General features: G+C 46.4%; 1 protein-coding gene across 3 annotated transcripts in view; it reads right to left on the bottom strand.

Moving 5' to 3' along the window:
* The window catches only part of Tent4b (terminal nucleotidyltransferase 4B), a 60,884-nt gene extending 45,362 nt beyond the window's left edge, over positions 1–15,522 (bottom strand). For 2 of the 3 annotated variants that reach the window (XM_021220286.2, XM_021220290.2), the window contains exon 1: positions 14,305–14,921. In XM_021220286.2, the coding sequence (XP_021075945.1) occupies positions 14,305–14,894 (590 nt within the window). In that variant the 5' untranslated portion in view covers positions 14,895–14,921. Of the gene's footprint in view, positions 1–14,304; positions 14,922–15,427 lie in introns of those variants that run through there. The other variant, XM_021220287.1, reaches the window with a different exon arrangement.
* Positions 15,523–16,468: the final 946 nt, after the last annotated feature.

Genomic DNA, 16,468 nt, shown 5'->3' with positions numbered 1-16,468 from the left:
GATAAGATTGTGGCTCTAAGGCTAATCTGGACTATCCTGGGCTAAATAGCAAGACTTGTCTCTAAACAATCAATAAATGGAGCAACTGCTAAATAATAAGAAAAAGGGTAGGTGTTCTTGGTTTTGGAGATGATACTTTAGACATAATACCAAAAGCGCAAACTCTGAAAGATTATAATTATTTAACTACTCTGAAATTAAACTTTTCAGGGAGGGCAGGGGGGATGGGATAATGTAAGCCAGGACTGCAAGTATCTGCAAATCCTTATCTGATAGGGCAGATTCCAAAACATACCAAGAATTCTTAAATTTCAACAATAAGAAAAACATCCCAAATAAATAATGGGCAAAATATCAGAACAGGTACCTTAGTAATTGTATGGGGGTGGAGGTGTAGCTTTTTGCTACACTGGTATTCTTTGTCTGTGTTTATACAACTACAATAGACTTTATCAGACCAGGTAACTTATAATCCACAAACCTTTATCTGGCCCATAGCTCTAGCAGCTGGAAGGATAAAGATGACTTAGCACATGTCTGTAACCCCAGCGCTAGACAAGCTGAAGCAGAGCTCAAGTTCAAGGCCAGCCTGGGTTGCACCGCAAAAAAACAGGTAATTCACCAAAGGGGAAAAACAAGGAAGAAAATAACTATGCCTCGCCTGTGAGCCTTTCTGCTCAAGCATGACAGGCCCGACATGGTGGAAAGCATATGAAAGAGAAATGTCAACAAACCCACTCTCAAGGCAGCAATGGAGGAAAACTAAAGAGGAGGACTGGAAAATGCCTCCGTGGTTTAACAGCACTGACTGCTCTTCTAGAGGTCCTGAGTTCAACTCCCAGCAACCACATGGTGGCTCACAACCACCTGTAATAGGATCTGATGCCCTCTTCCAGTGTGTCTGAAGACAGCAACAGTATACTCACATAATATACAAATAATTCTTTAAAAAGGAAGGAAGGGGGGCTAGAGAGATGGCTCAGCAGTTAAGAGCATTGACTGCTCTTCTGAAGGTCCTGATTTCAAATCCCAGCACCCACATGGTGGCTCACAACCATATGTAATGAGATCTGACACCTTCTTCTGGAGTATCTAAAGACAGCTACGGTGTACTGACATATAATAAATAAATCTTTTTAAAAAAGGAAGAAGGAAGGAAGGAAGGAAGGAAGGAAGGAAGGAAGGAAGAAAGGAAGGAAGGAAGGAAGCTAAGGAGATGGTTCAGTGGTTAAGTGCTTGCCCCACAATTGTAAGGACCAAATTTCAGATCCTCAGAAGCCATGTAAATGCCAGATGGACATAGTGGCCAGCCTAAAATTACAGAGACGCCAGAGGCAAGAGATCCCCCAAGCAAGCTGGCTAGTGATACATAGGCACATCAGCAAGCTAAGGGCTTGAATGAGAGATCTTGCACCAATAAAGGAAGAGCGACTGAGGATGAGTCTCCACATCAGCCTCAGGCCTCCATATACATGTGTATACATGTGCATGCACACACACGTCATAGGCACACATACATATGCATGCATATAATACACATGAAAATGGAGAAAGGGGGAAAAAAGAACAAGAATAATATCAATCTAGTCATGAGGGCAGAGCTCTCATAACTTAGCATCTATTACTAATTTACTTCTCTTGAGACAAGGCCTTGGGCTCGGATGTATCTCAGTGACAAGTGTGCACGCCAAACATGTATGAGATCCTAGGTTTGGCCACTAGAAAAGCCCTAAAAGGCAGCGTCTTGCCATGAAGCCCAGACTAGCTTTGAATGCACCACCTTCCTGTCTCAGCCGCCCCACTCCTGGCTGATTTGTCTAGTTATCTTTTATAGGACCCCAACGTTCAACACTGATTCATTCAGATACTTCCAGCACATGAAGAAAATCAGAACCACAAATTAAATTGCTATCACTATTCATCTACTAGAATGGCAAAAAGCCAAAACAATAACCCAGGGGAAGAAATGAAATAACAAGAAACCCCATTTTCTGTTTTATGAATGCACAGCCACTTTGGAAGACCCTCTTGGCAGTATTTTTAAAAACCAAACATATTCTTACCATACAATGCAGCAATTATGTTCCCTGGTGTTTATTCAAAGGTGCTAGAAGTATGGCCACACAAAAACTTACAAGTGGATGTTTACAGCAGCTTTGTGCACAACTTGCCAAACTGGAAAGCAACACTATTCTCTAGTAGGTGAGTGGATAAACAGACTGGCATATCTATACCATGAAGTATTACTTAGCACTACATAAATCAGCAAAACCAACCCAGGAAAATACATAAAAGATCTCAAAAGCAGGCTGCCAAGTGAAAGGGAACAGGAAAAACTTAACGATGGTGACTTAGAATATAGCCCAGGGTATGGCAAACGGAAGAGACAAAGAAAGGACAGGTGTTTGCTAGGTGTTCAAGAAGAAAAGGAGGGGAATGACTAGGTGGATAAAAGAGAATTGGGTAGTCAACAGAACCATCTTGTCACTTATTTCCTGAGCCCCAGGATCTGTAACACCAAGAGTGAATCCTACTGTCAAACTTGACTACTTAATGGCACCAGGTCCATCAAGTTCATCACCATACTCAAGACCTTAGGAATGGGAAAACTAGACGCAGAGGACACATGGAAACTGAACTGCCCACTCACTTTTCCATAAACCTAAACTGCTTGTCAAAACTCAATGAGGTACATATACCTTGAGGAGGACACAGAAAAAGGAAGAGAACTTTTTTTTTCTTTTTTCTTTTTTTGGTTTTTTCCAGACAGGGTCTCTCTGTATAGCCCTGGCTGTTCTGGAACTCACTCTGTAGACCAGGCTGGCCTCGAACTCAGAAATCCGCCTCCCCTCCCCTCCTCTCCTCTCCTCTCCTCTCCTCTCCTCTTCTCTTCTCTTCTCTTCTCTTCTCTTCTCTTCTCTTTACAGAGATTTTCTATGCACCCCTGGCTGTTCTGGAACTCACCACATAGACCAGCCTGGCCTCAAACTCAGAGATCTTCCTGCCTCTACCTCCTGGGTGCAAGTATTAGAGGTGTATACTACTATATCTGGCTTTTGAATACTGACTTTTAACACACTTAAGTGCATCTCTGCCCTGCAGCACTTTTTTTTCTTATGTATAGATGTATGTATATTGTGTGGGGGAGAAGTTGTGCCATGTTATGCAAATGAAGGTCACTGATGAAACTCAGGTTATAAAAAAAAAAGAAAAGAAAAAAAGAAAAAAAAGAAACTCAGGTTATTAGGCTTTTGAGTACCAACTGTGGTGTTTTGAATAAGACACCTGAATAAGACCCTGTACAATTTATTTTTTCTTTTTATGCAGAGCCAGTCAGCTTCAGATTTTCCACAGAACACAGGTTCTCAAGGAAATATTTTTGCAAAGATACAACCAATATACAACCCTCTGGGTTCATATATTTGAATGTCTGATTACCAGAAAGTAGAACTGTTTAGTAGGATTAGTCGGTATAACCTTGTTGAAGTAGGTGTGGCCTTGTTGGAAGAAGTGTATCTCCTTCTCCAGATGACAATGTAGTTCTTAGCTACCTCTCCAGCACCATGCCTGCCTGCTGCCATGTTTCCCACCATGATGGAAATGTATTGATTCCTGAAACTGTAAGCCAGCTCCAATTAAATGCTTTCCTTCATAGGAGTTGCCTTGATCATGGTAACTCTTCACAACAATAGAACAGTGACCAAGACACTCACTGAACCATCTCTCAGACTCAATAGCACTCTTGTGCACATAAGGAAGAAAGTGGTCCAGATGAGCAGTGGAGTGGCTTCTTTCCCCCTTAGGGACTCTTGAATGGCTAGAACACCACTAAGAATGTAATTTCTTCCTTCATCTAAAGCCATGGGAACTCTATTACAGAAAATTTAGTGGGATATAGTCAGGTTTTACTTTATTTTGTATTTTCAGACTCAGAACATTTCAAGATTTTGATCTAAGGGCAGAAATGCCAGGAGCCCAAAAAAGTCTTAGGGTTGATTTTGGCAGTTTCATGGAGAAAATCAATGGTAAATGGTTTTCCCCCTCTAGACCAGTGGTTCTCAACTCCCTAATAGTGCAATACTCATGTAGCGGTGAGCCCCAAAGATAAAATTATTTTAGTTGCTACTTCATAATTTTGCTACTGTTATGAATNAAACACGGTCTCAAGCAGTTTGAATGACCAGGCTGGTCTTGAACTGTTTCTTATGGTTTTTGTTGTTGTTGTTGTTGTTGGTTTTTTCCAGACAGGGTCTCTCTGTATAGCCCTGGCTGTTCTGGAACTCACTCTGTAGACCAGGCTGGCCTCGAACTCAGAAATCCGCCTGCCTCTACCTCCCAAGTGCTGGGATTAAAGGCGTGCGCCACCACTGCCCAGCTTGAGAACCTCTTTATTTAGACTGTTAGAGTGTGTGACAACCATCTTACCCATGACTGACTGCTGCCTCCCAATAGAACTCCTGAGGAAGCTAAAGCTGACCTAGGGCTAGGGGCCAGAGTCCTCAGACAGCAGGCCACCATGCCCTCAATGATCTTGCTCTACTGTTATAAGTAGTGCTTTTTTTTTGCTTTTTCGAGACAGGGTTTCTCTGTATAGCCCTGGCTGTCCTGGAACTCACTTTGTAGACCAGGCTGGTCTCAAATTCAGAAGTCCGCCTGCCTCTGCCTCCCAAGTGCTGGGATTAAAGGTGTGCGCCACCACCGCCTGGCAAGGAGTGTCCTTTAAAGTGTCTGAGGGGAAGGGGTCACCTCACATCCTTACATCTATCAGCCTGAAAACAAGAATGATTGGCTCCAATATTAAAAAACATTAGCACAGACAAGGAAAAATAATCTAAAGCTAATTTGAAAGGAAAAACAAAACAAAAACAAAAAAATACTGTTCCTGAATACTCAATTACGGCTGTATGAACTTTGTCTCCTGAGCAGAGGCTAACAGGTCACAGATCTCATATGGCTCCCCTTGGCTGCCACAGATCAAAAGCCAAGACGGGGTGGCAATGGGCAAAGGGCTCTCATGCAATTTGTAACCAGAGACCAAAGGCCTAGTACAGTTGTGAGAACTTCCTTTTCTTTTCACACACACACACACACACACACACACACACACACACACACACACACACGCATGCACCCACGTATGCACGCAGATGCATGCACACGAGTGTACACACCCCAAGCTACCCAAAGCCCATTTCCCCTTTCCATGGTGGCCCTTACTTCTCCTCGGGCCTGAAGTCTTCCTACCCCAATCCTCACTCAAGCTCTACTCCAACAGAGAGACAACTGAGTCATCATGACCAGAGAGGGAGCCAAGGAAGGAGACCTCCTCTTAGAAGTACCAGTTAACAAGGGGAAGGATCCAAGCGGAACATGAGGTTACAATCCTAGTGCATTAATACCATCAGGCAAACATCATTAATGGCTACCTACATCACAAAGGCTATTCAGATTTGGCCTGTAAGTGGTTGTTGTTGTTTATTGAGATAGGGTCTCTCAACATAGCCCTAGCTATCCTGAAATCAGGACATGTATAAACCAGACTGGCCTTGAACTCAGAGAGATCCACTGCCTGCCTCCATCCACAGTGGATCTAAGGCACATACCACCACACTCAGCTACTGTTGGATCCCCACTGGGACTGGAGTTACCACCAATTATGAACCATGTGGGTACTGGGAATTGTACCTAGGTCTTTAGAAGAGCAACCAATGCTCTTAACCACTGAGCCATCCCTCTGGCTATTTTCCTTCTAAAAACATGTATAATCCATTGGTAAAAGTATTCATGGAAAGAAATCAGAAGTCTCTAGTTCCAATTATGAATTTAATATCTAACCAAAGAGACAAAGTACAGTAATGTAATGGAGACATGATTCAAGAAAGGAGAGAACAGGGTAGTTTACAGAGAGCTGAGGAGATGGCTCAGTTACTACCTAAGCATGAGAATCTGAATTCAGACCTCTAGCACATATGCGAAAGCCACATGGGACAGACAGATCCCAGAGTTTGTCAGCCAGCCAGACTAACAAAAAACACAGAGAGAGCCTTATCTCAAAGGGATTAAATGCAAAGCAAAAGTACAGGGCACCACCTCACATGTCCTCTCCGGTTTCTGCATGTGCACACACAGGCACACATGTCTAAACACATAAATACACACACACACACACACACACACACACCACATCCAAAAATCTCAACTAAACAAAGAAAAAAAGTAACCTAATTTCTTCAATAAATAGAGAGGGAAACAGATGGCAGAGAAACCTATAGATTAAAAGATTTAAATAGCAGGGAAAGAACCATATTAGGATCATGCTTTGAACAAGCTGTTTTTAAGAGGTTATTATAGGACAATTGGAAGACAAACAGTGGATGTTTCATTCCACTCAACGACTACAGGCAGGCACGGTAGCCATCACTGCCAAGTCCTCCAACATTCAGGATGCCGAGGCAGGGGGACTGCCAGTGTTCAAGACATAGTGAGCTACATAGTGAGACTTTATTTACTTAATTTTTTTTTCTTTCTCTTGCTATTACATTTATTTATTACAAAACAAAACAGAAACCACAGTCACTAAGGGTAGTATTGTGGTGTACAAATGAAGTTCCAGCTAGTCAGGAATCTGGAGTGGAGAGACCACCAGCCCTAGTTCAAGACCACTCTGGTAGAAAAACATAGTAAGATACCACTGAGGGGAGAAAGAGAAGTATTTCAAGAACACACCTCCTTTCCCCCAAAAAACATAAGCCTTGGGAATTCAGATTTTTTTTTCAATACAAGGATAGAAAACAGGGGCTTTGTGCATATAGGATTTAAAAAAAAAAAAAAAGGTTCTACCACCGAGCTGCAATCCCAGATATGATTGAGATGGAAAGTAAAGGCATGACTTATTAGGCAGGGTTATTCCAAGAAGTCTGGTATGACCACAGCACAGGAGCTGCCATGGCAAGTACTAGAGAGAGAGATTCTGGACCCCTCATACAGGTACTTGGCATGATGCAGCCACTGTAGAAAATGTTTTCTCAGTCTCCTAAAATCAAGTGTAGAAAGTGGAAGGCGTCTAGGGAGATGTCTGAGTGAATACAGTGATTGGTATGCAAGCAAGAGGACCTGAGTTTAGATCTGAAGCTCCCGAAGACAAGGTGGATCCTGGGGGTCAAATGGCCAATCAGTCTAACCAAACCAGTGAACTCCAGGTTCAGAGAAATCCTGTTTCATAAATTAGTGGAGAGCAAAAAGGAAGACTTAGTGAACCTCTGACCTGCAAATGCATGTGATTACACCACATGTACACACACAAAAGAAGGAAGTATAAAAACTGCTTAGCGGCTTCTTTAAACTAAACATGTACTTACCATATGGCGCTTTGGGGCATTTATTCCCCCAAAATGAAGCCTTATGTTCACGTAAAAATATGTACATAAATGTTTATAGCAGCTTTATTTGTAACAGTCAAAAACTGGAAAGCACTCTTCGGGAATAATCTTCAGCTAGTGCCTCCATACAATGGGACACTACTGGGTAACAGAACAACTGCTGGCACATAGGACAAGCTGAACGACTCGCACACAGGACAAGCTGAATGACTCGCAGAGAAATTTCAGTGACAGGAAAGCAGCCAAAGTTACAGAAGACAGGATCCCATTTACATCACACTCTCAAAAGGGCAAAGTCACAGAGAGGAGGACAGACCAGTGCTTGTTAAGGGCTAGTGACAAGAAGGGCGTGTCTGACTAAGGACATCAGAGAGAGCTCCAAGTCCATAGAATAGTTGTATCTCTGTGTGTGTGTGTGTGTGTGTGTGTGTGTGTGTGTGTGTTTCCCCACGAGGGAAACATAATGAGTATCCAAGATGAACTAACCTAGTTCTGTATCTTCATTGTGGTGGTGTGTATGAATTTATGTCATAAAACTGTACTCAACACACATGTGAAACTGGCAAAATACGAAATGCTACAAATTATGAAAATATTAGTTGCCTGGTTCTGAATTAAACTAGTAATTGAGATGTTACTACAGTGAAACCAAGCAAATAATACTACGATGATCAATCACTCTAATTTCTGTAACTTCCTACTAACCCATCGGTTATCTCAAAAGAAAGAAGAAACATAACTACATATGAAGAGGTTATTTAATGTAACAAGTACAACAGTTTTTTGTTGTTGTTGTTTTTGTAATGTGGTAATACTGGTTTCTATTTTCATGAGCACTTCTACTTACTAAGCTGATAGGAAAGCAACCACTTCTGCACTAATTACAAACCACTATGGTGGCGCACGCCTTTAATCCCAGCACTCGGGAGGCAGAGGCAGGCGGATTTTTGAGTTCGAGGCCGGCCTGGTCTACAAACTGAGTTCCAGGACAGCCAGGGCTACACAGAGAAACCCTGTCTCAAAAAAAAAAAAAAACCACTATTTCAGGAAGGGCCTAAGCTAGAATTCCTATGTTTTGTCATTAAATACTTGTGCAATCTCTGGGCAATAGACACCATAAACAGCACCACATACAAATTTTTAGGCCCAAAGTTCTTAGTATTCAAGTCTTATTTATATCATCAAGAAATTTCTCAGAATTTAAAGGTGATTATAAGTCAATAAAAAGCCTAGCTTAAAGCCATCTTCAAGGAACCAGGCGTGGTGGTGCACACCTTTAACCCCAGCACTTGGGAAGCAAAGGCTGGCGGATTTCTGAGTCCAGACCAGCCTGGTCTACAGAATGAGTTCCAGGACAGCCAGGGCTACACAGAGAAACCCTGTCTCAGAAAACCAAAAAAAAAAAAAAAAAAAAGACCTCATCAAGGAAGACAGCCATCTGCCCAGTCCAGTGCCACCAAGAAACCCGTAACATTCCTTCCAAGAGCCTTTCTGGGCCCAACACTAGGGCAGGTAGCTGTTTCCTGAAAGCAGCTGAGATGAGGGCCACCCTAACCTCTCCCTCACCGTCTCACATCCTTTCCTTCCTCTCTTCCTTCTGGTGCCCTAATCTCCTGTGTAAGCACAGGGCAGATTCTAAAATGCTCTGGGTGCTGCTTCCTTTTGCATCTCAACAGCTAGAGCCAGAACAGGGGTTGTAAAGGCCTACCTGTGCCAATGACTCCAAATAAACACCACGCACCCACCAGTCAAACTCTCACATGAGAAGGAACGAAACTCAGTTGGAATTAATTCAGCAATTCTCAACTATTAATTTACAGGTAGCACAGAATCCACAATATGATGTCTTCATTTCAGTATCTCAATCAGTAAAACAAAAGAGTGTGAAGAATTACAGTAGGCTGCATGTTCAAACACACAGAAATTAAACTGAGCACCAAAGGCAGAGGTAAAGTCTTCTAACTTCTTTCCTACCAACCTGTGCTCATCTGCCGGGCTGCTCAGGTGTCCAGCAGGGCCAGCAAACCCAAGGTGAGGCTAAAGAATCACTTCACAACAGCAGCGCTAAAGAAAGCCACCAGCACTGACGGTGAACTCTGAGCACTAGAATGGAGAATGGGCGGCCCCACTGCAGGAGAGCACAGCCCCTTAGCCCCTGACCTTCAAAACTCTGTAGTCACTAAGCCCACCACTCAGCCAGGATCCTTTCCTAACCCACCCTTCCTTCCACTCATTCTTACCTCCTTAGCTCAAAAACCAGACTCCTTAAACTTGTGTGTGTGTGGTTTTTTTTGTTTTTTTTTTTTGGGGGGGGGCTGGGGTGTAGCTTCACTCTCTAGCACACTATGGGAGCTCAGGTCCACTTCTCAGAGCAACCCAAATATCCAAAAGTGAGGCTATTTCCCAAGTCTCTTTGATATCTCTATTGTTAAAGTCATTTAGCCTTGACAAACTACAAAGACCTCTCAGGACAGCCACAGTGTCTCATTCTCAGGAGGTCGGAAAGAATAAGGCACCTTCACAGAAGTTTCTCAATACTAGGTCAGGAGTGAGGGCTCCGAACCACTAAGTTCCCGTGCTTGTAGCTCTATGTATCCTTCCTTCTCTACCACAAATACCACTAAACCTCTAAAAAAAAAAAGGGCATCTGGCTCATTTCCATGGACAAGGAAGTGATGGCGGACAGCATCCTGCAACACAGCCAGCCCTAGCAAAAGGGTACATGAAAACAGCTGTCTAAATAAATAAATAGATAGATAGATAGATAGATAGATAGATAGATAGATAAATAAAGGGGAGTTGGGCCTGGTGGCTCAGGTGTCATCCCTGCCATTCAGGAGACTAAGCCAGGAAGATCATAGTATCAAAACCCACCTGGGCTACAGAGTATGTTCAAGACCAGCCTGGGTAACTTAGTGAGACTCTGTCTCAAATAGTAAAAAAAGGAAAAAACTGAAGAGAATACAGCCCATTGGTCAGAGGTCCTTTTATAACATACACAAGCCCCTGGGTTGAAAACTCTGAAATAAATAACAGACAATGCAAATACCCTCTCTGGACTTGGGTTTATGGCTTCAGGGGGCAAAGGCTGAGAGACAGTAAATCCAGAGTCATTTCATTAAAAAAAAAAAAAAAAAAAAAAAAGGCTGGGCGTGGTGGTGCACGCCTTTAATCCCAGCACTCAGTAGGCAGAGGCAGGCGGATTTCTGAGTTCGAGGCCAGCCTGGTTTACAAAGTGAGTTCCAGGACAGCCAGGGCTATACAGAGAAACCCTATCTCAAAAAAACAAAAACAAAAACAACAACAACAACAACAAAAAAACACAAACAAAACTCTTTAGAATGAAATCTAAACACTTGTTTCCTTCTCCTTCCTTCCTTCCTTCCTTCCTCCCTCCCTCCCTCCCTCCCTTCCTTTCCTCCTTTCTCCCTCCTCCTCCTCCTCCTCCTCCTCCTCTTCCTTTTCCCCACTTGTTCCCCTTTTGTGGCATTACTAGAGATGAAACCGAAGGTACCATCCAAGTGCTGAGCTACTGAGACTGTCTACCCAGTGAATACAAGGGAATACATACATAAAGAGGGTTAACAGGATCTTGCACTTGCAAGAACATGAAGCATGTTAGGAGAAACCAAAGACTCAGAGCTTGGGCACCTTTAAGAGTCAGCTTCAAACTCTTGGCCTCGAACTCAAGAAATTCGCCTGCCTCTGCCTCCCAAGTGCTGGGATCAAAGGCGTGCGCCACCATGCCCAGCAGCTTCAAACTCTTAATGAACACTCAGGAGTTTGTCAGCCACAGGCCCAAGAGACATGAGACAAGACATAAAGGACAGAATTCTACTGCCATGTCCCGAGTCCCTACCTGGAGAATCCACTCAAGAATGCAGGCACTGGAATTTGTTCCTCTACCAGCAGGGCACTAGTTAAACCCCAGGACACAGAAGATACTGCTAAGAGTCACACTATATTTACTGTCCAAACAGTGCTGGACCTCTCAACAGTGCTGTATTCTCTGAGACTGAAAATCTTTATTCTACAAAGCTCCTTAAAAAACTCAAAACAGCTTGGATGTCCCTGAAACTGACCAGATTCACTGTGCCACTCCCTGCAAAAGTAAACAAACAAAGCTGGGAGACCCACTCAGAAGAGCAGAGCTCAACTGCAGTGACAACTCGGGACCAGCTGGCTACCTGGAAGCAGCAGAACCCTGGAGGAGGTTTAGACCAACTGAGGCACCTAGAAAGGCTAGTGCCATGTGCTCCAGGTCCCTAGCTTTGAGAGCTGGATAGGCTTAGGTGATGCAGGTGTCTCTGACTCCTTTCTGGCTCCTTTAAGTAACCTTTCACTCATATTCCTTTAAGTAACCCCCCTTTAAGTTAGTCAGATTTGGTTTTTACGGTATTCACACTTCGGTCTGTTTTGAGTTCTCTATCTAAGGTGAGTAGACATGTATGTTATGTCTCCCCAGGGAAAGTTTTGTCACACAATGAATAGCACCATACTGAGGTACACTCAGAAATCTTACTGTTTAAATACCTGTGGTGGTGCACACCTTTAATCCCAGCACCTGGGAGGCAGGGGCAGGCAGATTTCTGAGTTCAAGGCCAGCCTGGTCTACAGAGTGCATTCCAGGACAGCCAGGAGGCTACACAGAGAAACCCTGTCTGGAAAAACCAAAAAAACAAAAACAAAAACAAAAACAAAAAAATTGCAAAACTAGGCAAGATGGCCATCAAGCACTGGTGAGCTGAGTTCAATCTACAAGACCCTGAAGAAGAATGCCAACTCCCAATATGCTGTCCTGTTACTTCCACTCCCTTACCTTGGCATATGTGTGCACACATGCATGCGAATACATGCATACACACACAAATAAGTAAATGAAAATTTTAAAAACAGCTAAACTCCCTTAAAAGCTAAGAAACTGGACCACGTAGATCTAAATAAATAAATAAATATAAAAGAAAGAAAGAAAGAAAGAAAGAAAGAAAGAAAGAAAGAAAGAAAGAAAGAAAATAAATCACTGAAAACCCAGAGCCTCTCTTAACAAACCTTAGGAACCATTCACTGCATCTCTCATACTAGGAGGGCAACTCCTAACTGCTGCTGTCTTCTTCAAAGAAAGAATACGAGTCTGATGGAGTGATAAGCCGCTTAGCAAGTTTACAATCAGTTTTTAAGCTGTAATCCCTCAGGGAAGTGAACATTCTTCCCTGATCCTTCTGAGGGCAATGCAGTATCCGAAGCTTCTGCGTGGGAACTTTTTCAGGATTAAGGGGCAGCCAGCACTTTGGATTTATAGCGTTTTAGCGTATCTTTTCTAGAAACAGAGCAGAGGCGCCAGTGAAATGCAGCTAGGGCCCTTCCAGGTATTATTTGACAATGATTACCTAAACAGAGCTCACTCTAGGAAGACAAGACCCTCAGCATTAAGTTGTTGCCACTAAACCAAGGTTTATGTTTGGCATGGAAAGGCCAACAGGAAGGAACCACAAATCTTTAATGAAAGATGATGACCATGGAGAGCGCCCTTGAAACTGGGCAAAAATGCCTGAGCCACGAAGGATCTCCTCTAGAAAACGAGGGCAGCTATGAGGCATTCCCCAGCATCACTCCTGAGCCACATGACTGCATTTTTCCATAAAAGGTGGGAGTTGTAATAGTAGTGTACTGAGCAGACACCAGCCCACTACAGCAGATGGAACCCACCAACTCATTTTACCAGACCTTCAAAAAGGTACACACAACTCTCTCTCTTTGCCAAAACCAGAGCAGAGCTGAATGGGTGAATCTAAGAAAGTTCACCCAGGATTACTAATTGATTTCCTGAGGCCTCACTACAGATCTGTACCTGAAAACCAGAAACAATTTCAAAGCTGGTTTTCCATATTGGAGCTACACAAACCACATTCTACACTTCTCACACACACATCACACTAAGATCCAAAGCGTAAGTTTATGAAAGGGAAAAAAAAGAAGAAAAGACTCAGTAACCTAATCCGGCCAACACAGGGGCTCTTCCCAAAGGGAAACCAGGCTGGAAACATTCCCAGCTTATGTACATAATTCACTAGGGCTCAGGTAAGATTCCATTTTGTAAGAGCTGAACTTTAAACACAAAGTCACTGGTGGTGCAACATTCACACACTAACACCAGCACCCCTAAATGAAAACCACTGCTACCTCTGCCACAGTGACAACCTCACAGTGAGAAGCCGCCAACCGACCGAGAACTCCTGCAAAGTTCTGTCAGGGCAGAACTGTTCTCAGAAAAGCTCACCATCTATGACAACTTCAAGCTAGCTGTCACTCAGTGTTTTCTGCTCACTACAGACATGGCAAACACTGGGTTTTTTTTTTTTTTCCTTAAGTAAATATAAAAGATGGGCCAAAGGATCAAGAGCAGGCAATGTCTTTCAGGGCTGACGAGATTTTCGTCGTGGACTGGGGGAGGGGAAGAAGCATTCTGGATGTTTCTATTCTTGGCAAGAAGAGCACATCCTGATCCTAACCATCTAAAGACGCTAAGGCAGAAACGTTCTCGGGAAGTTAGTTAGCCCAATGCTAAGGGGCTTCATCTTGGGGTGTGGTGATGGGGAGCAAGGTGTGGAGGACAGAAAGGGATCAGAGGGCAGGCTGAACTCCAGAGCATAGAAAGAACCAGGAGAAGGACAAGCAAGCGAGAATGCATCTGGAAGGTGAGAAGGTAGAGAAGGAGGGGACAGCTCAACCTCTTCCAAAGAAATTCCAAAGAAAGCTTCACCGAGACTGATCAAGCTATGAAGGAATGAATGGCCACCAATGCTCTGGAGGCCCCACCAGGTCTCCCCATCCCCCATCCCTCACGCCCCCTCCCGCCTGTGGGCGTGTTCCCCGCTGTGCGGGTGTGCCGACCCTCCAAGGCGCAGGCCCTGACGCCAGCACTCACCCTACGACTCCTTGGTTGTAGTTCCGTCGCTTCCACGGGGTCCCGCTGTACACGCCCCCGCCGCCGTCCGCCCGTCCACTCCCGGCCGCGCGCCCTCCGCTGGGCTGCAGCAGGCTGTAGTTGAGTCCGTAGGTGCTGGCCTTGTTGTCACGTTTCCTCTTGTTGCTGCTGCCAGAGGCCGGGTCGGCAGACTCGGAGGCAGGGAGTGCGGCCGCGGGTCGCGGGGACGAGGGCGCCGATGGGACCGGCGACGCCGAGGGGCCCGCCGCTGCCCGCCGTGCCCAGGCCGCCGGCTGGTGGTGATTGTTGTTGTTGTTGGTCGTCTCCAGGGGCAGGAAGTCCCGCTGCTCCGCGGGCACGGCGAGGCCGCCCAGTGGGCGCTCCCCCGAGCGGAACATGCCGGCCGGGGCCGGGGCCGTGCCGCCGGGGCTGCCGGGGCCGCTGCCGCTCGCGCTGCTCGCGCCGCTGCTGTGACAGTGGTGGTTGAAGTAGAGGTTCCTCAGCCCCTGAGTCGTCTCCCAGATCTGCATCCACAGACTATTGGACGGTCCGAGCTGCTCTGGCTGGAACCAGGCGATCCTCGGATCCATCAAACGGCGGCAGCCGCTGCCCCCGCCCCTCCCGGCCGCCCGCAGGGCCGCCGCCGCCGCCTCAGGCGCACGCCCGCCCTCGGCAGCCGCCGCCGCTGCCACCCGGGTTCCGCCGCGGGCGGCGCGGTAGCGCAGGGAGCCTGGCCGGCGCCGGCGGCGTCGCTCCCGCCCTCGGGGCTCGCAGGCCCTGCCCCCTCCCTCCGCCCCTCCGCCGAGCTCCTGTCACCGGGGTTCCCGTGCAAATGGCGGCGGCGGATCCCGAGAAGGGCAAGCGGCAGCGGCGGCGGCGGCGGCGGCGGCGGCAGCAGCGGGACGCGCCTGCTCCGTAGCGTCCGTGCAGCTCGGCCCCGGGGCGGGGCCTCTGAAGGCTCCGCCCCTCGCTCCGCTCCGCCCCGCCCCGTCCCTGCCGCCAGCCGACCGCGGGCGCCCCGAGGCCGCACCGCGCGTCACAGAGGCCGCAGCAGGCTGCGGGCAGCGGGGCCGCAACCGCCCGGTCAACCGTCCCGCGCTAGCTTAGCTGGGGTCGCACGTACCTGGGCCTCCGGGCACCTCGGACGCGCGCGCCGCCGCACGGCTCCGTTGCCGCTCAAGCGCCGCCGAGGCACACGAGGCGACTGCCGACTCCGCGGAAAGTGACTGGTTTGCGCCGCCCACCCCGCTCCGGACCGCCCGCTCCGCCCCTCGGTCCGGGCGCGGCCCCAGGGCTCCCGGCCGCGCGCCGCGCGCGCACGAGAAGGGCGGGCTTCCGCTCAAGGACCGGGTTTGCACGCGGCTGCACGCGCACCTCGGTTCCGGAGCGGTCTCAGCGGCCTCTGGGTCGCGAGTCCTGGCACCACTGCCGGGCTGGAGGACCACACAGCGCGACTGTTCCAAGGTGCACTCACGGGCTCAAAGCCCCTCAACTTTCATAACTAAGAATATCCGAAGCCTTTTAAACCTAAAATCACTCTACCGTTGCGGTTAGTGATCGTTTTTTAATAGAGTGCTCATTTGTGTAGCTTTCTTCTGGCGCGAAAAATAACCAAAAAAGGGGGACAGGGGGTGGTTGTCAATAGTTTACATTATCTAGAAGACTAGAACACATAGTGTGCGCATGGTTCAAGCTCGCTGCAAATTCCTGACTGACACTTGGGTTTTGGCTCTGTGCCCAGTTCAATATCCTGGAAACTTTGGGGGGGGGGGTTGGTTTTGCTTATTTACTTATTTTGCAAAGGATTAAAAATCTGTCACAGAATGAATCGTTGCTCTACATTTTTTTCTTGCTTAAAAAAAAAAAGAAAAAGAAAAGAAAAAAGAATACAATGACCCCTGGCTGAGCTAATTGTACCCCATTACAGTGCTTACCTACCGCACGAAATGCCGAGATTGATGCCAGACCCTCAGCAGGCAGGAGAATCTCCAATTCATAGCCATCCTCAGCTACATAACTTGAGATACGATAAGACTCAAGCCCTCCTTCCCAGGACGGACACTCACACACACAAAAAAGTACTATAAATACCCACTGTAGTGAAGACACACTGTTAAATATGTTTCCATTTCTTCCCCAAGTCTCTGTACAATACATGTCAAAA

This window comes from Mus pahari, chromosome 20 (assembly GCF_900095145.1).
Source record: "Mus pahari chromosome 20, PAHARI_EIJ_v1.1, whole genome shotgun sequence".
NCBI lineage: Eukaryota > Metazoa > Chordata > Mammalia > Rodentia > Muridae > Mus > Mus pahari.
This window is presented reverse-complemented; position numbering and strand designations above follow the sequence as displayed.